Genomic DNA, 25,355 nt, shown 5'->3' with positions numbered 1-25,355 from the left:
TCAATTTTCAGACTTTCCCATCAATTCAGTTCTCGGGTCTCCGAAAGTATTTTCCATTTTTCTCCATCATTTCTTCCTCAATTTCGCAAATAATTATATATCCTGAAAGCACTTCAAAGGGACTACAGTTCCTGAATTTTTTTTGATTTTTTCCCTAATTATTTTTTCAACTTTTTAGAAGTCCCTATTGTTCAAATTTTCCTCATTTCCCTCTATATTCCCCCTCATTCTCCCCCTCATTTCCCCCTCATTCTCCCCCTCATTCTCCCCCTCATTCTCCCCCTCATTTCCCCCTCATTTCCCCCCTCATTCTCCCCCCTCATTCTCCCCCATTTCCCCCTCCTCCATATTCTGCAAGTCCGAAAGTGATTAAGTTGCCAGATTAATCATATATCAGGCCATAAATTTTGACTGTGTATTGGTGAGTCTCAGTGTCCTTGATGTATAGTATAGTGTTTGATCTAAATGTTAAGTAGTGTCTTGTTGCGTTAGTCTTGTGGTAGGAGGTATTCATGGGGAGTCTTCCCTCTTTTTTTTCCTTTTCATTTTCAAATGCTCCAGGAGCTCCCAGAAGCTTCTCACCCCTATACATTTTGAAGCATTAAATTGTATTTACTGGATATGTTTGTGCACAAAGCAATGCTCCATGCCCTCCTGGGAGTGCCCTGGAGTACCTGACCAACTCTGGAGGAAATGAGCTGTTCCTGGACCGGCCAACCTCCTCCTGATTCTCCCAGTGCTCCCCATACTCCGGAGCACTCAGGAGCATAACAATTTTTTGCTGATGCCCTTGGGACGCCATTCTATGACTAGTTTATGGGTGAGGAACGAGGATTGATGGGAAAACTATTGTTGGTTTGGCTTTGTTTGTTTGGCCCGAGCGGTCGCTCCATCAGAAGATTGCCGAAGTCCAAATATCGTCAACTCCACTCTTCTTACTCTCAGACGTGTTCACCCAACGGTGGTCACTGTCATGTTCTGAGTTCGTCACTGGCCTTGAAGTGAATCACCCATGTCAATCCGTATAGTACGGGTGCAGCTATGCTTCTAAATCCACAATCTCCGCTATATGCTCGACAAGACACTCGATGACCTGTGACTCTGCTCATCCTGATGTAGGGGCCTAGAAGAGCTGCAACAGTTGCGACACATGAGCGTGGCTCGTCTTCGGCAAGCACAGAAAGCAGACGATCAAGTGGCTGAAAATCGAACAATTTGCCAATAATATGATCCCAACGCACAGACAAACTGTCGTGAACAGTGATATTAATTCCTTGCTTGAGTAGCCAGAATATATTCTATGGCCGCATCATTGAAGGTGGATGTTGAATCGTCTTGGATTCCTATATCCCATTCTAGAGGCTTCAGAATGTCGCTGGGAGGAAGTATCATCGTAGTAATGATCCGAGCTGGCCGAGACACGGATGGTCGTGAATGGCAACGAGAACAAGACGTGGCTGGCCGATGTACAAGCTCCAAACGAATAAATGACAGCATACAAGAATTCCACACAATCCTACTGACGGCGCAGTCGAGCGCTACTCCCCCTAACTACGGTGATCTCTCAGAGTCCCATGATCGTGGACGACATATTGGCGATGAGATGTAGATGAAGAATTTCGGGCTTGAGAGTGGTTATATAACTACACAGGCGCCACTTGAGCCAACCATTGTCGTTAAGCTCAAAATTAGTCATCCTTCAGGAATATATGTGGCCAAGTCAGCATTTTCATGCAGTGTAACGTGCCATGAAGATAGATTCAATCCAACACAGAGACTCAGAAGATGAAACAGCCTGCGTCTGTGTTGTTCTGGATTGAAATGACCATGTATACCTCCGATTGTCTCCTAAACAATGACACGACTATAGCTGGATAAAGAGTTGGTTATTGGGTGTCTACTTCGCTCTCCATCGTACTGGGATTTGAAGACCACCCCTGAGACGGCCTAGGTTGTACGGATCGCGCAGGGAAACCTACGATGATCCACAGAAATGGCTTAACGGAAGGAGGTCAACTTTCGGGAGGCTGAGCGAGTAAAAAATACACTGCTGCGGTTGCCTTCCTGTTGTGAGACAAAAATATACCTGAGATGATTGCGGTCGGTTCGTTTCGCTGGACGGACGTGAGAAGTACAAGGTCGGGAGCAGACCACGACAGTACGACCCGTGGAAATTAAAAAACTGATTGAGATCCACAATGTAGTCCATAGCCTGGGGAACAGTTTGTGTACAGGCGCTTTCTCCGATGGAATACAGGGCTGCGAATTTACGTTCACCGTATGTTGGGCAACATGTCGATGATCCCAAGGGGTCACATGGTCCGACATCCAAACAACTTTCCCACGGTCCGAATCACTGGTCCAACTCTATGGCTCAGCACGCGGGACAGTAATCCTCAGTACCTAGTGGAAACGTAGGCAGGACTCCAGCCTCTATGACTCCGTAATATTAGATAGAGTGGGAATGAAGCAGAATTTTCATTTCAGCACAGATTTACAAACCCCCAATTTCGCTCTTCCATGAATGGGCTTTCTCAAAACCATTCCTTCCGGTGCGGTCTGTGGCCAATGCACAAACGGTGAGATAAATGCAACGGCAAGGATGCAAACATGAGAACACATACAATCATTGATTGCCTGATATATTTCTGACTGGGAGGTCATGACTATCCGAAGGGTTAGGCCAGACTGCTCATTAATCAAGGAAATTGGGAACGTGCCGAATGGCCCATGCTGCACGACAGGCTGGTCAAGTGGTTCACCGGCGATCTAGATTCGGTGTAAGAATTTGATATCCCGTTGCACAACTTAGATTACGCACTAGGAATGCTCTCGTATTTTCCTCGGCCGCAGTGAGTCGGACGCCATTCTCGTCACTCCCAGACGAGAGCACAAGCGTATGGAACTGATCATGTGCTGACTCGCCCGTCTTATTAGTTGAGTTGACAAGGAGCTTTCCAGTATACGCTCCAGTGGCGGAACCTCAGTGACTATGACAATATTCAGCGTTAGAGGTTACTAACTATAAATGAATGCCGTCCATCCTTGCGCTGTTAATGTGGGTGAGTTTGGACATCGTGATCGAAGCGGGACGTCGGATCACGATACTCACGTATATCTTGGAAAATACTCTGCTGCTCTTTCTCTAATGTGATATCAAAATACCAACATCCCCCAGCGGCCGGACAGGTGACTCGACGCCGTGACTCTTTCCACTGATGATTTTGATGACTGGCCCATCTTCACCCTGTGGATAAGCAGAGGGAATGCTGGAAATGCAAGAACGGAAGTCAGCAACATGGCTCAGGGGCGGACATCGTAGGTCAAACGTACTCTCGGTGACTCAGTTCTTGATAACTTGGTTCCACTAATTTGTGTTCTTTCGGCAGATCTATCCAGAGTTGCATACCTACCGCCCGGAGCGTTTTCTTAGTTGGGAAGTCCCAAAAGAAAAACATTACACACCCTGGGGATACGGAAGGCCGGGCTCCTTAACAGGCACTGGATACTCTGGCCGTCAGCCGAGTTCATTACACAGGAGGTGCGCTCACTTTCAGCATGGACGACTGGTTGTTGGAAAATCCAGAAACTATTTAGCGATCTCCCGCATCATGGCATTTACTGGTGTTGGCTTACTTCCACGTCCACTAAAATGACGTCAGCCAGTCTACACACCATAATGAAAAGACCTATCACTCACGCTGTCATCCATTGGATGTCTCCGGGGCCAAGTCTACCTTTGTGGCCGGCTGAATCCTCGTGAAGGGATGCGCTGCAATGTTAAGCGCAAATTCGGCAGTTGGAGACGACCAGATCGAATGGAGACTGATAAGCAACTCACCCCTCAAGCATGTATGTTACAGTTGTCTGTCCACGGTGCGGGTGGTCCGGAAAACCACCTTGTTGGACCCTGAGTCGTCATGTCAATGAATGCAGATGCGGAGAAAACTGTTATCTCACTTAAAATGATCCAGCCTACCCATAGCAGTATAGGAACGATCCACCAATGTAAGTTAAAAAGGGATATCATATAGCTATGGCACTCGCATTAGAAACGGGGACAAGTTTCTCAGTGCTGGCGTTCCAATGGTGCGCCTGACCATTGCCCCGACACCTTCGGGAGTCTCAACAGCAAGCACTTTCTTGATAACCTACGTATAGACGGATAAGCCAATGTAGCTCCTCTCCTGGGGAAAAAACTTCACAGATCGAGAGATTTGTTGAGCAGAAGCCATTCCGGCTGAAGAAGTGATCGACAAATTCAGAGGGATTTTCGGATACGGAATGATACCCAGGAGAATGTCCGGCTGGTTGGCAAGAAAGAATCCAATCGATACTGCGAGAACTGCGAGAAGATGCACAATCGAAAAGGATTGAGGGATTCTGCAGAGCATGAGCACCCAACGCAATATATACGAAGCACATCCTAAGCATCATTACGTCATCGGATTCAATTGCTTACATTCCAACTATTTTAAATGACTTTGATTGGAAATCCAACATGCATTGCCGTAGACATTGGTTTGTCGAACCCGCTGATCAGAGCATCACATAGCTCACGTCATCCATGATCAACATGATGGGCCTATGACAAGAAATCCACGGTTGATAAATAATATAGACCTCGAAGATTAGCGAGAGGCTGTTTTGTGTAGCGGATCTCTGAGCTTGGCTTTGACTCCGAACGAACCACCTGAATTAACTCAGGATGAACGATTTTTGTGTGCCATTGATTCCTGGTGTCGGGTCGGAATGGAGTTTGTAATCTGAAGAGTCAGGATTACCTATAAGGATCTGGCGGAAAATCAGGTGACAATCAAACTGGCAGGGGTGAAGCAGCAAGGCCGGAGGTTGGGAAAGCCTTGGGAGAAAGTCATGTCGTGCCAGTGGAGGTGCAGCTTCCTTAATCTCCCTTTCTAGAACAGGTCCAGGTACCACGCGAAGTCATTCTATTGTGCACTTCTAAAGCATGATTTGCTGAAACATCGCCACGACTCCCCACGAGGCAATTCCAATAAACCCCTGATTACGCTGCCAATCGTAGGGTCACTACCGCGGCCCGCTGTTGAGAGGAGTGGGGAACCGACTGTAGCTCAAACCCAAGTGCATCAAACTTAAAACCGAACGCTGCATCAGAATCATGGACAGCATAAATGTCAAATGAACGCACTGCAATCATCGTGAGGATAGCGACCAAACTTGTTATGGCACCCGTGAGGATCGAGTTAACAAGTTTTCCAATGCAATTGTCAGTTCTAGAGACGATGCCAGATGCACAAGCTTCGAATGGTACTAGGCAGGAATATTCACGATATGGAGCCGGTGGGGTGTCGCCTGAGAGAGCTAATGAAATTGCTAGGGCACTAGTTAGAATTTCACGTGGGCTTTTCTAACGGGAATCGAACTCCAGAGGCGAACTCAGTGTGCACGGCCAATATACCATACACCCTTGTTAGGCTGAGGTGGTTTATTTAACATCAGCAATGATGTTGCGATCAATTACTTGCTAGACACTGCCAAATCAGGAGTCGAGAGCGGACACCCCGGATGGTCCCGAAACTTTCCCACGCCTGGCCACGTGGGAATGGCATTGACAGGTCTATAAGTTGTTCTTTCCAAACTGACAGATGGCTTTTCAGCCAAGCGCAGGAACGTACCTCTCCGTCTCTTATGCCAACTTTTTTGGAGGCGATAGTGTACTTTCGTTTACTGAGACAGCGAAGCTGCACGCAAAGTGGGCTTCCAATGGGTTGATTGATTCTTCGAGATGGGATGTGCGTGAGTTTTTCCTTCCATTGGCTCTTGTGTCCACGTATGGGGTGGGATGGTGCCAATGCGCTATCTTGTCCATTATAGGTTGTATATCGGGTAGTAGTGAGCGATGCGGAGATCCGGGCCAACGGTCAGTGGTTCCATTGTCTATTTGAACGGGGATTAATCTTTTGTGATAGTTCTGAAGTCCGCTGTGCTCAATACACTCTCGCTTGTCGTGATATACACATTCGATATTCTTTTCCTGCCAATTCTTGGCCGGTCAACACAAGAGCGGTGGCTTCATCGGAACATTGGTTCACTCTACCAGGTTTTATTTCAACTTCCTGTTGTGGGCATGTCATTGTATCTCAATGTAAGTCCCTCAGATCCGCAGCTATTTCAACATGTGAATCTTTAACGATGAATGCCTGCAGAGTACGTGGGGCAGCGTCGTAGCCAAGAGAGTGTATGCTCTTCAGTATGGAAGAGCGGCTGTTGAGCCATCTCCATCATCCTCAGGGTGAGACTGACTAGACCTGTCTGTCGTTGAGTCTAGATTAACATCCCTCATTCTTAGGATCATGGGTAACTTGGCTGCCCAGTCATTCCGTGGGATTCTCATACTGTCAACGATTCTCGTCACCATTTTGCTCTCGTACCTACCCGTTCTGGGTCCTTTCCAGAGTTTCGTCCTTATGTGCTGGGTGGACGCGTACGTTTATTTCTCAATTTTCCGACCCCCAACACCATTTAAACCTCATTCGTCCTCTGTTCTGTCAATAGCTACTATTGTTTCGAGTGAGCCTAATTCTGCTGTGCTGATCTAGTGAACGGGGTGCTGATACATATTTTAGGTATGTCTGGGTAGCACAAGGCTTCTCTTTATCTCGTAGAGTTCGATTCCAAGAAGAACGCTGGTCGTACTTTTTTGGGTTTGGTGAGTTCTTGGAAAAATATGCAGCGCATACGTGACGTCTTTGTTGACTTCACATCGATGACCATGCCTTTCCAGGTTTTGCACTCTCGGCACTATGTATGTGGGGCTCAAGCATAGCAAATGCTACTCTTTTCGCCCTTTTGTTCCCTCTTGTATGTCGTTCAGCTTTCGTGCCTTGTATTCTAAGCCCTCAAGAACTTTACCATCCAGTACGTGATCATGGCCATTCACGCACGGCCCTTGCCGACATACCCACAAGCACCTGCACCACCCATCACAAACTATGCCACAACTGAGGAGCGTTCACTGAAGCCGAATCCACTTATACCCATCCGTTTGCCTGTCCTGACTGGACCGGTGCTTCTGAACGACTTCTTCCTTAGTTTAGTAGGCGCCCGCGGTACGAGAGGTGGGAAGAAGATGGGCATTATTGGAAGAGAGGTGGATATTGTAGATGATGGTGATGGAGGAATTTTGATGGAGGAAGGGACAGGTGGATGGATTGGGATACGACGTGGGGCTGGGAGTCCCTCATCGGCAGTGGGGAGAAATGGGTTTAATTTTGGAATTTACGATGTTCAAGGGAATGCCGCACCGGGTCTTAGGCCCATTGCACTGCATACAAGAGTGAGGGGCAAGAAGCTTGATTAGAGGTGTGTGTATTTATAATACAATGGAATCATTTGTTTGTGCTTTGGCCAGAGTTCGCCTTTGTTCATATCCCATTCATTTCCATATATATATATCGCGCAAAACAAATGGTTGATCATGTGTGGGTCGGCCATGGGTAGGCGTGCAGGTGTGAAGAATGTTATGAACGAAAGTGGCAATCGTTCGCACTAACGGGTCAAAACAGGAGACTGATCGTCAATCCCCGGGAGAATGATTCTGCCGTTGATGCTGGTACTAGTCACAAAGTGAGGATGGGGAATAATCGCGTGATAGTGGTCCGATTTGTTGATGCAGACCGTGGATTCACTGTTGACGATAGTAGAAGCAGTACCTCACTCTCAGCGCGTGCAACAAATACGTGGATGATGCAGATTATTAGGGGTACCGAACGGGAATCCCTACCCACGAAGTGTTGAGCGCTTAGGCGGCGGCGGAGAAAATCCGTCTTGTCCATTCAGGATCGGAGGTCAGATCACGCGAGGGTGCCTTGATTGTCAGTGATGGGACGTTGGAGACAAAAGGACTCGGCTTTGGGAGGGAAGAACGCGTCGAACAAGGAGAGAACCAGGTTTGTATGCCAACGAGGAGCGGAGTCCGAACAAAAGGGTAACAGATGCGTCATTTAGCAACTTCCAAATCAGGGAAGGCATGCTTCAGGAACCATAACTCCTAGGAGATTTGACTGACGGTGCTAGAACGGGAATGCGGTCATTGGCATTGGACTGGGAAAGACGCGTGAATTGTTGAATCACCAAATTCGTGTAAACAAGCGTCCCTTTGTTCGACTCGTGTACAAGACGTCCCCTTCACTCCTTGGAACGCCTTTTCAATCCATTTCTCCTGTCGAGCCACGCTCTTCGTCTGTGTCGAGGATATTGTGGCAAGCGCCTAGGCCATCAGAGGTCCAAGTGCTTTATTTACCTACCTTAGGCAGTGCTTCCGTTTGCCTCTGTTGAGCGTTGTTGTCAGTATTCAATTTCAACACATGCCATCGCGTTGCGTTTCCTGAACGTGTTCTGGCTCGTCGCGGTCGTTTCTGATCTTGTTGTCCATCTTTCGCGTCCTACAGGCACGGCCTCCTCCGCATAAATCGTTCTCTTCAAATCCAACACTGTGAGTTCACCGATGGCACGTCTGGGGCGATCATTCCAACTAATATTATGTATTTCCTTTTCGTATTGCCCAATTCAGGGCTTCGGTGAGTTTCTGCCACGCTGGACAATAACAACGGGGGTTGACAGACAACCCGCCACTCTCTCACCATTTTTTCTTCTCGCCTCTTACCTTTGGGGCATTTTCAACTCCTACACCGTCTGCAGTAGCTACCGACATAGCTCAAGACCTTGCAACGTGCATCACGACTAATTGGCAACTCTCCACGATGGCTTACTTTACTCAGTACTCTTCCTCACCCCCTTCAGAGCGTTTCATCGTCTCCCAGCCCAGCTCACCAGCCCAGCCAGCTACATTCGATGATGTGGATGACTTTCTGTCGTCCGATTTGGATATCTCGTTTGCTTCGACTATGTCCATCAACTCTGCTCCTGCGTCCCCGACAGCCACTGCCGGATGCGATCTCTTTCTTGACAGCACCTGTAAGATGGAGACGTCGTCAACGAATATCACGCAACGCGCTCCCCCAACAAAACGTTCAAATAATGTCTTTGGGCCTCCTTCGTCTCCGACTCGTCCATTCGGTCAAGACTTGTCGAATACGCTCTTGAGCTCGTCACCCTCCCTGAACTTGAAGGACTCAACGCGACCAAGAAGTAAAACAGCGCTTCCGCCCATTCAGCGACCGTTATTTGCGACCCAGAAGTCATCCAGTCAAGCTGTAAACCTCCGCGCGAGAGCGCCTCTCCCTGGCTCCTGGCTTCATGTGCCTACGCCGTCAAGTAGGACGAATACACGGGTCAAACGGAACGGGGCTATCTTCTCGGTGAGACCGTCTGTGGTCAACTGATTCATGTTTTGCTCACTCTTCCTCCCAACATCAGCAATCTCCGGACCCTGTTCCTTCGGGTCCGATATATAGCGACGTCGAGATGAAGTCCCCTGGCCAATCCGGCTTGTCATCACTAGTGCCGAGCTCTCCGTTTGTTCCGCAGTCAGCAGGCAAAAGCGACTTCTCGGCTCTGTTCTTCCACCCCAGCTCTCCAGAGAATTATTCTTCTCCTTTGGGCGCCCGCCAGTCCGTTGACGGTGTTCCAAGGCGCAAAAGGAGAAGTGCTGATCCGGAACCAAGTGAAGATGACACACAACACGCCGGTGTTGGGTTAACTAACAACATCCTTTCATCGTCTCCACCACCGTCGCCCTCTCACAAACGCCCCAAGCCAATGTCCTTTGGTCGCACAGTGAGTCTCGGGGGCCAAGGCACTTTGTTCAGTACAAAATATCAACAACAATTGGACGCGCCTCAACCACTCGTTAAAAAAGGCGTCCCAAAGCGACCCACCCTATCAGCTGTCCTTCCCCTCAATAACCGCGCTTCTTCTGCCTCCAGTGTGCCAATAGAGAAGCCTCTCATCTCGGCACCTCCTACTCGCCGCGCATTCTCTCAGGTTCTTACCAGTCGTGCTTGTGCTTCATCATCTCCGGCTCATAATCTTGGAGAGGATAGCTTTGAGCTGACTGAAGAGGAAGCCGATGCCAGCTTCGATATGAACTCTCCCGCTCACCGATCACTCATTGCTCGCAAGGAGAATGTTGGCCGATTGGGCCACCACATGCCAAGTCCTTTGGTTACTGGGAAACCTGTTCCCGGTCTTCCTGGTTTTGGGGATTGCGAGGCCGATGGGAAGATCCTTCCGTGTCACAAAGTGAGAGAAGATGGCCTCATGCGCATTACCCCTAAAACGGTCTGTCTTGTGTTTTCAACTTTGCCCTTCTGCTTATTGAAATTGTGTCTCCAGCTTCATGACCTAATACAAGGTCATTACTCGATGCAAATCGGATCATACATCGTGATCGATTGCCGTTTCGATTATGAGCATAATGGGGGGCATGTATCTGGGTCCATCAACTTGAACACGAACGATGCGATTGATGAGTATCTCCTTGGCGAACGCAAACCTGCACCAAGTCGGAGTGGAGATAAGAATGGCAAGAAGACAATCCTGGTCTTCCATTGCGAATTTAGCGTGAAGCGAGCGCCTACCTTGTGAGTGATTTTCCTCTCGCGTCTTGTTGCAGGCGTCCATTGTTCTCGTCCAGTGCAAAGCATTTACGTTCTAAGGACCGTTCGATGAATGGTCATGTTTATCCAAACATCCATTATCCTGAATTATACATCCTTGAAGGAGGTTACTCCTCCTATTTCAACAGGTTTTCTGTGAGTATGAATTTTTTTGACTGAAGTTTTGTGAATGGTTCATCACTCCTTCATTCTGACTTCAGGACTACTGCTTTCCAAGTGCTTATGTGCGCATGGATGATCCAGCCTATCAACGAGCTCGCGCGACAGAGTTGAATGATTTCCGTCGTGGGATTCGTGCCCGATCATTCACATATGGAGAGCAGCAGCGCCTCACAGGGCAACAGCAACAGCAGCAGTCCGCCTCCCAGCCGACACGGCCTATTGACACCGATGCTGGCAGTGTTATTGGATTAGGCAAGGGGTACAATCTTTCATTCGCAGCGGCTAATGCAGCATATGGACGTCGCGGGGGTCATCTTACATCTAATGGTACAGGGACTTTGTCCACATTGCAGGAGGATGGAGACTCGAGTTGTACGAGTGAGCCTGATCCGGCGGACAGCCCTTGTCCTCCTTCCAATCGTGTCAAGTTCACTGTAATGGCCGCCGGACAGAAGCCGCGCGGAATGCAGCGAGCTTTGACTACCGCCCTCATCAGCGCTCGTAATTGAGTTCATCTCACCGTCTAGAGCCATTTTTCCTCTTATTATCTGATCGGGGCACCCGCCTCGAAACGCCTGTTGCGCCATTCATTCGTTCACGCTCACTTGCCCTACTCACCAATCAACTAGCCAGCTGCACCGATGACGCGTTGCCGCTGATTTAGCGGTGTCAATCCATCCATTCATCCATCCACTATGTCGATGTTCTCGTTACGATTTCCCATACAATGACCTCCATCCGCATGCCGTTTCACGCATCTGACGTCCCCTTGAAGCAAAAACACAGGTCGAAGTCGACTTCAATTCAACAGGCTAACACGTCCTCGTTTTTGTCCTGGTTACCCCCTCTATGCCAGCGTTCACCCTGTCTTTCGACCACATTTTAAGAACATTCTTGGATTGATGCGTATGTTTCTCTTCTTCCCATTTCCCATGGACCACTCACGTTTTCTTGAGACTATTTTCTTCCTCTGCGTCGTTCGCGCCATGTTATTATTGTCATGATCACGTACTTTCCCCATTTTAAGGTCGGGTGCATTTGCCAATCCTCCCCGTCGCATTGCGAACGATTCCCTCATTGTCATCGGGTCATTGGGGGATGACAGATCACGTCGACCTGTTTCCATCGTACTTGTATACGCAGCCATCTGCACATGTTGGGGTGAAACTTCTTCTCGCAAGCACCGTCTTGGGTTTCCCCGTGCCCATTCCCTCTCACTTTTTCTATTCATGTTTCTAATTCCTATTATAACGTTTCGCTTGCACATAGCCTTCAATGAATCTCAACGAAGCACCCCACGCTCCTTTATGTCTAGTTGATGGATTGCTGAGTGAGGGTTGACAACGCACAGGCTGAGAGATGTGGTTGTGTCGGTTAGACAATTTATCTCCCTCCACAACAACCTTGGAATCTAGTGATATAGCTCGAAGTACATACCCCGGTTTCGGCGCATTCTTGAAAAAAAAAAACTCGAAAGGTGGTATGGAGGTAGCACAGGGGGCATGATTTTGGGATATCCTAGCTTGATGTTAGTGAAAGCAACGTTCAAAGCTGAGATTCTCATCTGCTCCGTGCAACCTAATTTTACTCGTTCCTTGGCTATTTGAAAGCACTCATCTTGACACCTAACAACACAGATACGGCACTTCGGCAGCTCTCGGGATCGTGTATTTTTATTTTCAAGTGCACTGGAAACGCTAATCTTTGTCACCAAAAAAAAAGATTCAAAGTCGATGTCAATTGTCAATTGTGCAACCGGGCTTAACATCGTAAGTCCGACAATTGCCGCCCTCAACGTCTGCGGCACCCATATGACAACTCCTCCTCAGAAATTGAACACCTTGACCACCATTATCAAAAGGTACGATTGTCTCAAGGCCGATTCTCGTGCACTGACTGTGATCCGTAAGGCTGGAGGCGGCTACATCGCGTCTCGAAGATCTAGCGGCTTCACAATCATTGAATGCACAGACACACACCCAAACGTCAGTCTTGCAAGCTCCCCACGCTGCTCCAGCCGCCCCATCAGCACCTCCCCCGCCTTCTGCTCCTGTAATCGTGGAGGATCCACCAATCATAACTGCATTCGATGAGACTGTTGTCGTTAAACTAGCACCTTTCCTTCAATTAAGCGGGGAATTGAGTCCCGTTTTGAAGGATCAAGTGAGTTTCCCTTTCTGTATGATGGGGTGCTGTGTCCAGAGACATGGTTTGATACTCATGTTGGTATCCAGGTTAGCCATGTAGCAAGACTATTTGAGTTACAGAGGGGATTGATCCTACAGGCTGCCCAATGCAAGAAGCCTGCTGACGCGGCATTTGGTGTCCTACTCGAGCCCTTTTCGAAGGAGATCGCACTCGTTGGGGAGATCAAGGATTCGAATCGGTCAAATCGCGAGTTCTTCAATCATCTTTCCACCATTGCCGATGGAATACCTGCCGTCGGTTGGGTTACGGTCGTAAGTATCTCAAGACATGTCATGATTGTGCATCTTCAATTGGCTCCATCTCTTTCAGTCGCCAAAGCCCGCTCCGTATGTGACAGAAATGAAGAATGCGGCCCAGTTCTACGCGAACCGAGTGATCAAAGAGTTTAAGGACAAGTATGTGATGCCAAGCCACTGATATGCCTTGTGTCTAATTCTCTTCCAAGGGACAAAAAACACGTTGAATGGGTGAAGAGCTTCGATGCGCTTCTTGATACATTACAGAGTTACGTCAAGGAGCACCACACAACCGGACTCGCCTGGAATCCAAAGGTAATAAGCAGTTGTCTTGTAAGAAGCTTGTATCCGTTGACTCTTGCAGGGCCAAGACATTGCATCGTATAATGCACCCGCCACGAAACCTACAGGGGCGCCATCACCACCGCCGCCGCCGCCGCCGCCGCCGCCACCCTTGCCTCCAGCCATTTCCGTACCCCCGGGGTCGGGCCCAACCACAGGGGCGAACGGTGCAACCGCTGTCTTTGCGCAGATTAACCAAGGCAGCGATATCACTAAAGGGCTACGTAAAGTCCCGAAGGAGGAAATGACACATAAGAACCCGTCGTTGAGAGTAGGCAGTGTTGTACCTTCCGGCTCATCACCCACAAGAGCCACGTCGCCAGGTTTGTTTTTCTTTCATTCACATGTCGCTCATGTTCACGGAGTACTATTTCCAGGACCGCCTGGCAAGAAACCCGCTCGGCCTGCCAAGCCAGTTGCTTTAGCGGGGAAGAAACCGTCGAAGTTCGCGTTGGAGGCTAATAAATGGGTTGTGGCAAGTCTTTTCTTTTGTTGACTTGTATTTTTCCATTGATTTGACCTTGTAGGAATTTTTTGAGGATAATAGGAACTTGGCCATTGAAAATACTTCTATTAATCAAGTGGTTAGTATTTACGGGTGTAAGAATTCAACAATTCAAGTGAAAGGAAAGGTTAATGCAGTGACTTTGGGTTAGTTCTGCTTTCTTTGTCCTATGTGTGACCCTTGCTAAGATTAGCTCCCAAAAGTCCAATGCAAGAAGACATCCGTGCTCGTTGATTCTGTCGTATCCGGAATTTCTATAACATCATCCCCTTCCTTCGCAATTCAAATTACTGGCAAAGCACCTACAATCCAGTTGGACACCACTGATTCTGGCCAGATTTATCTGTCGCGGGAATGTTTAGATGTGGAGATCACGTCCGCCAAGTGCAGTGCGATCAACGTCAGCTTACCGGTGGAAGGAGAAGATGATGGCGTATTTGTTGAACGTGCTGTTCCAGAAATGCTCAAGACTATCATCAAAGGGGGGCAGTTAGTGACCAACGTTGTAGAACACTCAGGGTAGAAAGAGACTTGCTGGATACTGTACATTGCATCGTGTTAATTAGGCTCTAGCCGTGGGTATGGAATAATATTCATAGTTTCCAGCGGTGATGCATTTAAGGTACAAGTTGAGCTGTTTACACTGCCAACAATTATGAAAGTCGAGGCCAATTATACAGACAAAAAATGCTCCAATGCCCAAGAATGCCAATGAAATGCAAATAACAAGCACTGGGGAGATGACATCTTCTTTACTCGTCCCCGAAAGCGTTCATCGGTATGCGATGAAGGTCACCGTTAAGTGGAGCTGCTCGCTTGATCAGGTCCAGATACACGTTTCCGCAATTGCATGCCAGACCGCTTTTGACGGCTGCTGGCTTCCCGTTTGCGGGGGCTCCGAGATCGGCGCGTGTTGCTTGATCCAGACGCATTGGATGCAGAGTCATCAACATCCTGGTCCAAATGATCATGGTGGCTTCGTCGACGGCCCCGCCACGCGTTTTTGAGTTGCAATTTGCCAGCATCCAGTGGATGGAGATGCACCTCGTCAACGACAGCAGAATCTCCTCTGCTTTGTTCGGATATTTGAATTTCTGTCGACGGATCCTCGGCGCCAGAAAGGGAAGAGGGTGTCGGTTGTGGAGCTTTGACCTCAGCCCACTCTCGGCCGGCTTGAAGTAGCATGACGCCCGTTAGGGCGACACTACAGACGAGATTCTTCGACGCGATTTCAAGGATGTCCTCGCGATACTCTGCAGGAAAGGGGGTTTCGAACTGTCGCCTCGGTACGAGTTTTTCGATATCTTAGGAACCAAAACGTTGGAAAAGCCGTGGATGTCGTCACTTGATGCACACTCACTAGGGAGACATGACCAGAACCACACCACAAGAGTACAGAAGCACAAAACTATTTGAATAATGGCATATCAGCACAATCAGAGTTCACCATGATCTTCACATCGCTTACACACGCTTCCTCCATCAAACATGATGTTCCCGGCCCGACCATCGAGGAGGTTCAACGACAATGCGATGGCAGAAACGAAGCCGATCATAACGAATACAAGTCTCATGTATATAGGCATAGTTGATAAAATTGCATAGTAATCTGCTGCTACCTGGAGGTGCTCATCCGTCAGGGGCACCTGCCACAAGGTCACTGAATCGGCAATCCAATGCGAGAGGAAGCACCCTTTAGGACGAGAGTGGATATGATGCACGATTAGATGTATTACCGGGTCGAAGGACTCACCTAGTAGAAAGCTCGTCGCGCAGACGATGACACCGACCCGGAGACCCATTGCACAAAGGCGTGTTCAATGAATTGCCGAGTTACTTAGCCCCCGCGTGACCCCTATTCAATATATTAATGGCGCCTTGCCTGAATTCAAACGGAGCTAGCCGAGTTATCACTGAAGCGTCAATTCAGTTCCTTTTCAAGCGCCCTCATTTGTCTTTCAGTCCTAATGGCGAGTTCTAAGACGCTCGACTTGTTTCAGCATCTGTCTTTACCAGCCAGGGAGGAGCGCTTGGATGCATCTGTCAACCTCGTTCATACTCTACTTGAATCCCAATCTCAGTATGAAGCAAAAGGGCCACACAAGATGCTGGTAGATGCGGCAGAAGATGACCATGAAGAATCAAGGCCCCTCAAGAACAAAATTCCTGTGGATCCCCTTGAGGCAATCAAAGGTCTACATGCTGAAGACGTTAGCTATGCTGTTCGTCGACTATCTCGCGGTCTCGCGAGCTCCCGTGAAAGCAGCAGACTGGGTTTTGCAGTGGTTTTGACTGAAGTAGGTGTTTAATTTCCTGATAGCTAGCTCTCACCGGGATTCACACACCAAGCTATAGCTATTGTCGAGGCTAAATACAATCTCTTCTTCTCAAATCATCTCATTGGTGCTTAGTTCCAGCAAGATATCGGCAGATATGCGAGGTTCTGAAGTCACGGACCAATATTTTGCTCGCTTGTTCGGCTTGATTTCTGTCATCCAGTCGAGGGTTTTGTATCAGGTTGCCGCCCCACAGACCGAATGTTCCCCTCTGACGACGCCTTCTTCACTCTCAAACTTTCAAACTGTCTGCAGGGAGCTTATTGCCGTAGGCAAAGAGGAATCACGGCTCCGAGAAAGCTGTTGGTGGGCCATTGGCCTGAGTATTGACCGTCTTCGAGAGTGTGGTTCTGTTCCATGGATGAGCGAGGCGAAGCAATGGATCCTTAATACAGTATATGAAGTTAAGAAGCATAGCCCCCACTCAACAGCCTGGACACCCGAGAAGCTTGCTATCACCCTTCAGTTGATGCCCTTGGCCCCATCAGCGAATTGGAAGTCTTTGTTGGCCCCAACATTTAAAAACGGGCATCCATTGACTCTCAACAATCTTGCCAGCGTCGCAAGAATTTTAAAGGTATGCGCGAGCGATACTATTCGGCAGAAATAAGTGATGCATTGTGTCTGTCAGGGACTCCCCGACGAGGGAACTAATACGTCCATCCACCCCAAGGACACTGAATGGAAACCTCAGTTGCATTACGCTTGGCAATTGATCATCCAACAGTATTACCCAACAGATGGCACTGAGCCCCCGCACAATTCGTCTTTTTCCGACTTTTTCCGCATCGTGGTGGACGGTGAGTAGGCAAGCATGTACTGTAGTCACAGCCCAACCAAATTTGATTGTAGAATCCTTACTTTCGCCTGAGGCTCCCTCGCAAGAGTACCAGTTCTGGGGTCTTTCAGTTGTTAATTTGGCCCTCAACACTATACCTTCCTCTGATATACCTCAATTATTCACCTGGAATTTCATGTCCACCTGGATCAAGTATTTGTCAGACAGGGATCGTAACTTGCATCCGATGGCACAACAACTGGTAACCACACCATTTGTGCTTTCCCATGTTTTCTTCTAACAGCTCACTTTGATTTCTCCAAGGCCACAAAAGTTCGGTCAATAGTGGCACAGCATCCTATCACCGGGTTCAATGTTTTCACTCAATGGCTTGGGTCGTACAAGAGCCATCAATTATATATCCCGAATGTTAATACCATGGAAAATATTTTAATAGCTACTGACGAGGATATTGTGATGAAGTATATTCAGCATATTATCCAGTTGCTGCGAGACGGCGGGGAGGAAAACAGGCGAGTTTCACTCTCTCATTACGTGGCCTGATCTCTAAAGTCCTCTAAGCTCTGAATCCTTCCGACTCTGGGCCATTGACCAGCTCTGGGCCAAGTCTCGGAATCCCTCGATTCGAAAAAATGACGAATGCATCATGCCAATTCTGGAGTTCTTTATCGTTGAGGGTTTCTTTGATGTACAAGAGAAACTCGACCATAATGCAATTACCAGTGTACGCCGAGTATTGTAACTTTTGGCGCGATTAACTTCATGATTTTTTCAGATTCGTAAGGCGCCGAAAGTTCCATTCTCTGTGGTGGCGAGGAAACATTGTCGGATGCGGCTTTTTGCTACTTTGGCAGGCTTAATGTCAACTATCGTCAAAGGTTCGCTTAACACTGTTTTCTGTTCGCTTCGAGCCTAAGAGATCCGATGACCAGATGCCAGCCTCAGAACTGCTAAGACCCCTACTGCATTCGCATTGGATGGTAAATCATGGCTGTCGAAAGTCTTTGGGGTCATTTCGGAGTTGGAGCGGGATTCAGATACTACAAAGGCTGCCACCCCTCTTGTACAGCCATCCGAAACTTTAGCTGCTCTAAGAAAGCAGACTAAGAAACTTCGGTCGCGCCTTCGCGCCTCGGTACGTCCATGGTGTGGTGTTTATGGCATTAGGTCATTGCTTGAGCTTTCCGGTTGTAGGAGGACAATCAGGAGATGGCACATGGCATAGACGTTTTACTCAGTGCACTTCTACTGAATACCTACGATCCTGATGCTGATGTTCAGGAGCTTCTTCAAGTGAGTACCTCAAGTGACCCAGATAAATGCAGTGGCTCACGTCTTATACATTGTATTCAGAGCTGCATCTCGAGTGTAGCTAGACTTTTGCCTCCCAAAGAATCGTCGCCTAAGAAGAGGGGCAATGTCGCAGAAGTATTGCCGAATGCCCCACTACCAATTGACGAGATTGTTGACATTCTGATCGGATTGCTTGAAACTGGTACCGCGTACTCGCGTGTAGTTGCAAATGTTTGTTTCGAAGCCCTTACTCCAGAGATGCGGCAGGGCACGATGGATCTAATATTGGCAGTAAGGAATTGTGTATCCCTTCCCACAGCGTTTCCCTAACTACTCCCATCCCGTAACTACAGCAACTTGAGCAGCGTGATGTATCGTCGAGTGATTTACGTGAAGACGATGAAGCGGAGGCCGAGAGCGAAGGCAGTAGTGCATCCTCGGAGTCGGATGAAGACACCGATGGCGATGAGAAGGAAGATGATGATGCCGACGGAAATGACAGCGAGAGTGCAAATGAATCTTCTCCTGAGGGGGACGATGAGCAATTGGAGGAATTGCGACGCAAAGTAGCCGAAGCCCTCCAAACTGATGACCCGGAGCAAGACGGCGAGGAGGGAGAGATGAACGACGAGCAGATGCTGAAGCTGGACGGCAAACTTGTCGAGGCTTTCCGTCTGCAACGCGGCCCCAAGCCGGCCAAGAAGCATGTGCAAAGTAGGCGCCTATAATAATCATAGCCGAGCCTTGCTCATCTGTCCTTGTAGATCTTCGGCTTGACGCCACGAACTTCAAGACTCGCGTCCTAGATTTGATTGATATCTTCATACGCAAGCAACCCTCCAGCCCCCTTGTTCCCCACATGATTCCGGCTTTGCTGGAAGTTGTACAGACCAGTCGCTCAGATGAAGGCCACTTTTCCAAGAAAGTCCTCAATATTCTTCAATCCAGGCTCTCCAAGATCAACTCACCCCCCGATCCGAGCCTAGATGTGGAAAGGACGCTGGGGGTTTTCCGCCAACTGCACAGCTCAGCACGGAAAGCGTCTCGCGACTCTTTGGCTTTGTTTGCAAACCCTGCAATTTATTTGGCAAGAGTCCTCAGCCATCTGGGGCAAACAGAAGAAGTGACCTCGTTGTATCTTGAGTCATTGAACGATTTCGCAACTCGTTCAGGGTCAAATAACGTTCTCAATTTCTTCAAGCAATGGGTCCAACGGCAATATCTAGTTGCTTGGGGTCTCCGTGATAACATATTGGAACTTTGTGGTAGCAGCAAGATTCACACCGCTTTCCGCCGACTCCTGGTGTTTCAAATACTGCAGGAGTTACTCGTGAATGGACAAAATTTGGTGAGTTTGACCCGTGCTGCTCGAAACGTCGCTAAACGCCGCGCACAGCACGGAGACACTCATAAAAACGAGTTCGTTTCGTTCATGAAGTCCTACCGTCAATTGCTTTACTCCAACATCACAAAAGCGGTTCAGGATGGCGGCGCAAAAACAAAAAATTCCGGACAGATTAGGGACCTGTTGAAATTCGGGCAACAGGCGTTGGTTATCTCCGGGCGCCACGTTAAGTTCCAGGATGAGCTGGCCGCTATTTGGGAGCCTGACTCGCTTCACTCCCTTGAAGAGCTGCTGGAATCCAGTCCGCACGCCGGAAAATTGACGAAAACCTTTCAGAAGATACATGATGCTGCTGTCCCGCGGGTGTCGAAGAACAACGGAAGCGTTGAATCAAAGCGCAAAGCAGAGGCAGACGAACCTCCCAAAGACGAGGGAAAGGCTCATGTCAAGGGGAAGGATGAACCTAAGCGGAAAAAAGCAAAAACAAAATAACGCATTATCATTGCTATCATGTATTAGTATATCGTTTTCGCTTAGGTTGCTGCGGATGTGATAGAGCATCTCGGCGGAAAATTTGGGTATCATGGGTACTACGGAAACAGTCCGAATGTCGAGTGAACGCATAACTTAGTCATCAACATCAAATGGCGTTAGCCACGGTCTAAGTGTTGGACCATCGAGGAGCGGGTGCATGAATAGGATAACTGGCCAATAAATCAATTGCCAATGCTAATGCCATCCGCGAGCACGCACCTCACGCTGGTTCCATAACCTTTCTCCTTCTCTACACGAATATCAAAGATCAAATCACCGCTCGATTCATCCCAATCAACCTGACACCAGTTTCGTCTTCCCATCACCAAATTAGCTTTCAATGGAGTTCCATCCGTGTCCTGCTTAAATAACGGCACCTGAAAGCCAGATGTCAGCCTCCACTGCGTGCGGAAGCGGCAGCAGCAGAATGCGCACCATCACTTCATCTGTTTGAGCGGAATGTAAAGTTTTGTGGGTTTTCTTCCCTAAAAGCCCTACCATCTTCAACACCCCAGCGGGTGGAGGTGTGTTGACAATGGCACTTGTGACAACCTGAAGGAAGAGTCAGGGGCTCTGTGCGCGTCTTCGCAGATCAACGATGCTCACATTCAGCATATAGCGGTGATCTTGGTAAGGATCCACCCCAGGACCTTTCTTGCTTTTGACGAGACTTTTGAACAATCCAACGGCAGCACAATGCACATCACCGCTGAGGAAGGTGATGCGCAATTTCTGAGACAAAGCGACCTTCTGGAGTTCTTGAACCAGCCAATTGCGCTCAGCCTATTTTCAATACAATGAGCAGCAGCAGATGAGAAGCCATACAGCTCAATATAACACCATACTTTATGATGCGTGGCTGTCCAATGGTCATTCTGCCCCCCAAATAAATCATTCAAAACATTACACGAAGCGTCCACATACCAGATCGTCCAGAAGCTCAGCTGAAACAGTAGGTCAGATTAAGGTAACATGATGCAGGAGACTACGCACCTTCTTTATTGAACTTGTTTACGAACCCACTCATTCCGAATCCTGAGCGAGCTAAAGCAATGAAAGGATTTAGCTTGGATTCTAGGGCAGACCTAGTAGGGCGATGTCATGAGCACAACGCACGACGAGGTGATCAATTTGCCACTTACTCTAAAAAGTTCATTCTGGGATAGGCAATCGGCACGCCAAGCAAAAGAACTAAATGTTCGACGCTTGTTGGTAAAGCTCTTATTCGATCAAGGATAACCTTATATGTCTTCTCGGACACAATACGCTCCTTCCGTCGCTCCGCGCTGGCCATAGGTGACTGTCAACACACGGAGTACGCTATAAAGGATTCAAAAAACCCATTACCGGCAATCCAACAAAAGTAATTGGGCCTGAGGTCCCAAATATGTCAGCAGCGAATGGGAGCACGATGGAATCCAGGGGCCAAGCTCGCCCATGATGAGGGCTCTGTTAGGATGTGGGTGCATATCCAACGATCCGTCCACTGCGTCCACAGTAAATTGCTGGAAGAGTAGAAAAAAGAAGTATCCTCGTGCTCCGATTGCGTTGAAGACGGGAGATGACTGTAGATCAGCCGGATCTTTTCGAAAATGTGCAGCGACGTCGATGATGGGGCCCATAGAAAATATGAAGACGTACAACTTCCAAAACCATCAATGAGATCGTGATCGTCCAACTAGAAGGTCACCTAAGGTCAGCAAGTCGAAACGTGACGAGATTCAGGCTTACCATATTCACCTATGGCAACCAAGATGACAAACGGCTCGGAGTGCATTCCCTCGGAACTGGCGACACAATTACTTACCATTGGGCTACGAGCGTGAAAATAATCAATATCGTGCGTCAGAACCTACATGGATTTGTCCCTCACATTGTTCTCGTACATCTAGCAAAAGCGCCACTCCTAAACATGAGGCAATAATGGCTGAAATAAAATCGATCGATTGCAAAACGCATTTCGTCCGTCAATTGGTAATTAATTTTATCGGTGACAAGTTTCTTGTTGATCCAGTCTTGTATCTCGGGCTCCTGAGTCACTCTAACAACGCATTTAGCAGTAGCACAGCTATCAACGATGACAGCTTACTTGTCACAATATATTTGATCACCGCCTCCGACCAAAGCATGAAAGGGTTTCTCGTAATGTTTGTTTAAGAGATCGACCCAGAGAGGGTCATAGCCACTGACAAACCCAGGACCTTTGAAATCATCCGGGTTGATTCCAGCGCTAAATCCATTGCACTGAGAATGAGAAGGTCAGTTTCACATTGCACCAGTCACGTGTAATGACGACATATCCGTCGGCATCGAGGAAGAGTGAACTGACCGAATGCACAGCCCAGCGAAGATTCTGGCCAATTGCTGGCACAAAGAATTCGAGGCGAGCACCGTTGTTGATTTGGTAAGAAACTCCCATCTCATACCTGGAGAGTGGAATTTCAATCATGAATCGCCAGAATGTGAATGTCCCTGCTGTGCCGTAATAAACCCAAATCTCTTCACCAGTGATTTGTTTCGAATAATAGACAGTTTTTGGGGACTTAGGAGTGTCAGCACCGTTGGAAAACTCTTCAGGTTGCATCGGAGAGAGACTCCCAATATTGGTAGGATCATATGGGGCTGGTTCACTCGATAACCTGGGCCTCCTGTCCTTCCGAAGGGCAGGAGGAACGAGTGGGCTACTGGGATCCCACTCCAGGGAAAGGTAGGGTGAAGGGGAATACACAGAGCCTTGGTCTGCAGTGACAATCATCACAGCCCCATGCCAGACACCGTCAATGACAGTATCATATCGAAGTAGAGGACCGCACATGAACTGAAGGTGGGGGCTCATACGTGTTGGAGATGGGAATTTAAGAGTCCGTTCAATGGCAGATAGAGGCGGGCTGAGGCTAGCACCATCTTCTTTGGCTGGGCTAGGGATTTGCGAGGGGCCCAAATTTATAGGCGGTCGATAAGAGGGCACTTCATAACCATAGCCGATGGGCTTATGGCTTCCAGCCTCCTCGTAGTTACTCAGGGGTTGGATGTTGATGTGTGAAGCGGCCCTCCCAACCGTCGCATAGTATGCGTCTTCCTAAAGGTTCGGGCATGTGAGCTATGCCCCTGCGGTGAAGCCATTTCAGAAAAAAGGTATTGCTTTACGCACCTTCGCCGCTCGTCGACGTGCATGAAACCCAGGTTCATCCATAACTGACACTTCGAGGCTGTGTCAAGCCTGATAAGGTGGCCATTGCCGAATCCGCTTCTCAATTTATCCGAACCATCGTTAAAGTTGAGGAGTGTCCAGCATTCTTACAATAGTCCAAGCTGTCTAGAAGCATCACTTATATGCTGGAAACGAGCTCCTCTCCGCGTGACAATGCTGGCAGCGCTATCCAACCCCAGGATTCTTTATCGACGCACTACTGTAATTAGTAATTACATGCCATGACTCATGTGGGATGCGACCTTCGCAAATCTTCCATCGCAACTCCCAGATGTCTTACATGCACTGGCAATGAAAAACTCAATCAATGTTTTCGTGAGCTGGGGACATAATTGTCACTCCACATTGCGATGTGTCTGTAAACTTGGGAACGATCGAGCGATGACATCTAGTCCGATGAACAAGAGTTTTGAGTCGAAGAACAAACCGGCCACGCTGCTATCCTATTCCTTCTGATGGTGCTGTTTTGGTCGGCTTCCAGCAAGGAGACTCATTTTGTGAGTCATGGTTTGGAATTGAATTGGCCAAGAGATTGTCATGGCAGCACTGCCACAACATCCTTGTTCGGTGCGACCGTCCAAACACTTCTTAAATTTAGCCCCTCCATCCTGGCGGGGTTGCACATGAGAATACGGCGTCTTGAATTAAGGCAACCTCACGCATCTGAGCTGTTTAAACTCCAACCAAACCCGCGACGCACAGCACGCAGTGCTGTTCGTTCTCAGTCTGTCAATCGTGATTAGCGAGAAAAGAGGATAGGATCCCTCCTTAGCACAAAGCCATGCCGAAACAGCCAGGGTGAGTGCCTCTGCTTTATCAACAACCGTACCCCTGATATCCTGTATGTTCAGCCAAGTGTCAAGAGAGCAGGCAAGGGAATTTGCCACTGAAATGCTTGACATGTTCGAGCGTTTCTTCGCCTTGTTTGTCGCTGAGCCAAACGAGGGAAGCGCTACATCATGCAGAGCCAGTGACGATGGCGTTCAACCTCGCATATCCATAGGGGAGGACGAACTTGCTTTAATGGATCGATTGACGCGTGTAAGATCCATTATTGATGGCTCAACGGTGCGGGAGATCACACCCCCCGAGTCCTCTACCCGGGCAACTGCGGCACCTAGTCTATCAGCATCCATCAAAGGAACTACCTCCGGCGATCCCAACACCATCACTAACTTGACCACTTGGAGGGATCCATTGAAGTCGTTCACCACGGCTTCGCCTGAGAAGCCATCCCGCACGAGTCCAGCCACCATAGCGAGTTCGGTAGACTTCCCTCACTTACCCAACCTCATCGTTCAGGGTAGTCCCGGAAAGTTCTACCGCCGCAGAGTGTTCTCTACGGAAGCTACGCAGCTCCCGAAGTCTTCACTCCGAGTCGATGTTTCGAATGGTTAGCCTTTTTATTGGTGCCTCTGTCATATCCGACTTAATGCTGTTCAGATATCGACAAGTGGATACCCTCTCACTTATCTCACGGTATCCAGGATCAATTGCGACGGATGATGGCCACTGCGCCCTCGAATTCCGGCTTCGGTTCCATATATGCGATGGAAATAGTAGGTGAATCCACACCAATATTCCATTTATTTCTCCGATCCACTTTGAAGTTAATTATCATTAGACCATAACATCTCTGGTCATACTCTTGTGAGTCTGGGCTACACAAAAAACATGCTACAGACGATGGATCGCTGGAACAAAACGCATCAACGAAATAAGGCCGAATTAAGGGCCATCTGGCCAGGCGGCATTATCGAAGCGGTCATCTCTTCAGATGGACCGAGACTAAGGCAGCATCTGCAAGAGATCACAGAGCGGA

The 25,355-nt window shown here is 48.4% G+C and overlaps 8 protein-coding genes across 8 annotated transcripts; 5 read left to right on the top strand and 3 right to left on the bottom strand.

The window, feature by feature from the left end:
* Nucleotides 1-2,321: 2,321 nt before the first annotated feature.
* On the bottom strand, nt 2,322-4,324 carry EI90DRAFT_3071096 (pirin domain-containing protein). Its single transcript, XM_039061276.1, has 14 exons — nt 4,206-4,324; nt 4,057-4,151; nt 3,842-3,910; nt 3,701-3,772; nt 3,552-3,589; nt 3,466-3,501; nt 3,334-3,409; nt 3,166-3,269; nt 3,113-3,145; nt 3,024-3,050; nt 2,822-2,967; nt 2,721-2,769; nt 2,625-2,666; nt 2,322-2,559 (listed from the first exon to the last, which is right to left on the bottom strand). The coding sequence occupies exons 1-14, from the start codon at nt 4,233-4,235 to the stop codon at nt 2,495-2,497; spliced, it is 882 nt and encodes a 293-aa protein (XP_038912623.1). The 5' UTR covers nt 4,236-4,324; the 3' UTR covers nt 2,322-2,494.
* A 1,303-nt stretch (nt 4,325-5,627) lies between these two features.
* Nucleotides 5,628-7,342, top strand: EI90DRAFT_2931013 (etoposide-induced protein 2.4-domain-containing protein; the record flags this gene model as incomplete). The annotated part of the gene is made up of 9 exons (XM_039055037.1): nt 5,628-5,774; nt 5,857-5,902; nt 5,952-6,127; nt 6,189-6,274; nt 6,332-6,466; nt 6,538-6,552; nt 6,609-6,691; nt 6,767-6,843; nt 6,902-7,342. The coding sequence occupies 9 exons, from the start codon at nt 5,628-5,630 to the stop codon at nt 7,340-7,342; spliced, it is 1,206 nt and encodes a 401-aa protein (XP_038912622.1).
* Nucleotides 7,343-8,744: 1,402 nt separating this feature from the next.
* On the top strand, nt 8,745-11,233 carry EI90DRAFT_3018747 (uncharacterized protein; the record flags this gene model as incomplete). The annotated part of the gene is made up of 5 exons (XM_039057256.1): nt 8,745-9,302; nt 9,361-10,224; nt 10,279-10,526; nt 10,559-10,697; nt 10,763-11,233. The coding sequence occupies 5 exons, from the start codon at nt 8,745-8,747 to the stop codon at nt 11,231-11,233; spliced, it is 2,280 nt and encodes a 759-aa protein (XP_038912621.1).
* A 900-nt stretch (nt 11,234-12,133) lies between these two features.
* On the top strand, nt 12,134-14,628 carry EI90DRAFT_3281736 (adenylate cyclase associated N terminal-domain-containing protein). The gene is made up of 10 exons (XM_039066842.1): nt 12,134-12,493; nt 12,554-12,585; nt 12,635-12,887; nt 12,959-13,183; nt 13,242-13,327; nt 13,378-13,483; nt 13,533-13,833; nt 13,888-13,985; nt 14,038-14,161; nt 14,219-14,628. The coding sequence occupies exons 1-10, from the start codon at nt 12,458-12,460 to the stop codon at nt 14,536-14,538; spliced, it is 1,581 nt and encodes a 526-aa protein (XP_038912620.1). The 5' UTR covers nt 12,134-12,457; the 3' UTR covers nt 14,539-14,628.
* A 185-nt stretch (nt 14,629-14,813) lies between these two features.
* On the bottom strand, nt 14,814-15,817 carry EI90DRAFT_2930781 (ER membrane protein SH3-domain-containing protein; the record flags this gene model as incomplete). Its single annotated transcript, XM_039055026.1, has 4 exons — nt 14,814-15,319; nt 15,361-15,423; nt 15,484-15,708; nt 15,769-15,817. 4 exons carry the CDS (start codon nt 15,815-15,817, stop codon nt 14,814-14,816), a joined length of 843 nt encoding a protein of 280 aa, XP_038912619.1.
* Nucleotides 15,818-15,971: 154 nt separating this feature from the next.
* EI90DRAFT_3071081 (DNA polymerase phi-domain-containing protein) lies at nt 15,972-20,686 on the top strand. Its single transcript, XM_039061275.1, has 14 exons — nt 15,972-16,312; nt 16,371-16,928; nt 16,983-17,151; nt 17,204-17,391; nt 17,454-17,662; nt 17,712-17,874; nt 17,926-18,028; nt 18,083-18,285; nt 18,345-18,443; nt 18,504-18,734; nt 18,797-19,157; nt 19,208-19,791; nt 19,840-20,492; nt 20,542-20,686. The coding sequence occupies exons 1-13, from the start codon at nt 15,983-15,985 to the stop codon at nt 20,278-20,280; spliced, it is 3,639 nt and encodes a 1,212-aa protein (XP_038912618.1). The 5' UTR covers nt 15,972-15,982; the 3' UTR covers nt 20,281-20,492; nt 20,542-20,686.
* On the bottom strand, nt 20,365-23,203 carry EI90DRAFT_3231088 (uncharacterized protein). Its single transcript, XM_039066502.1, has 15 exons — nt 22,997-23,203; nt 22,652-22,891; nt 22,412-22,566; nt 22,196-22,363; nt 22,118-22,136; nt 21,964-22,000; nt 21,670-21,904; nt 21,465-21,608; nt 21,316-21,407; nt 21,247-21,266; nt 21,168-21,197; nt 20,929-21,105; nt 20,758-20,874; nt 20,542-20,699; nt 20,365-20,492 (listed from the first exon to the last, which is right to left on the bottom strand). Exons 1-15 carry the CDS (start codon nt 23,156-23,158, stop codon nt 20,450-20,452), a joined length of 1,797 nt encoding a protein of 598 aa, XP_038912617.1. The 5' UTR covers nt 23,159-23,203; the 3' UTR covers nt 20,365-20,449.
* An 869-nt stretch (nt 23,204-24,072) lies between these two features.
* On the top strand, nt 24,073-25,308 carry EI90DRAFT_1977616 (uncharacterized protein). The gene is made up of 3 exons (XM_039052395.1): nt 24,073-24,331; nt 24,385-24,926; nt 24,977-25,308. Exons 1-3 carry the CDS (start codon nt 24,315-24,317, stop codon nt 25,162-25,164), a joined length of 747 nt encoding a protein of 248 aa, XP_038912616.1. The 5' UTR covers nt 24,073-24,314; the 3' UTR covers nt 25,165-25,308.
* Nucleotides 25,309-25,355: the final 47 nt, after the last annotated feature.

This window comes from Cantharellus anzutake (assembly GCF_015039405.1).
Source record: "Cantharellus anzutake strain C23 chromosome Unknown EI90scaffold_48, whole genome shotgun sequence".
Classification (NCBI taxonomy): Eukaryota; Fungi; Basidiomycota; class Agaricomycetes; order Cantharellales; family Hydnaceae; genus Cantharellus; species Cantharellus anzutake.
This window is presented reverse-complemented; position numbering and strand designations above follow the sequence as displayed.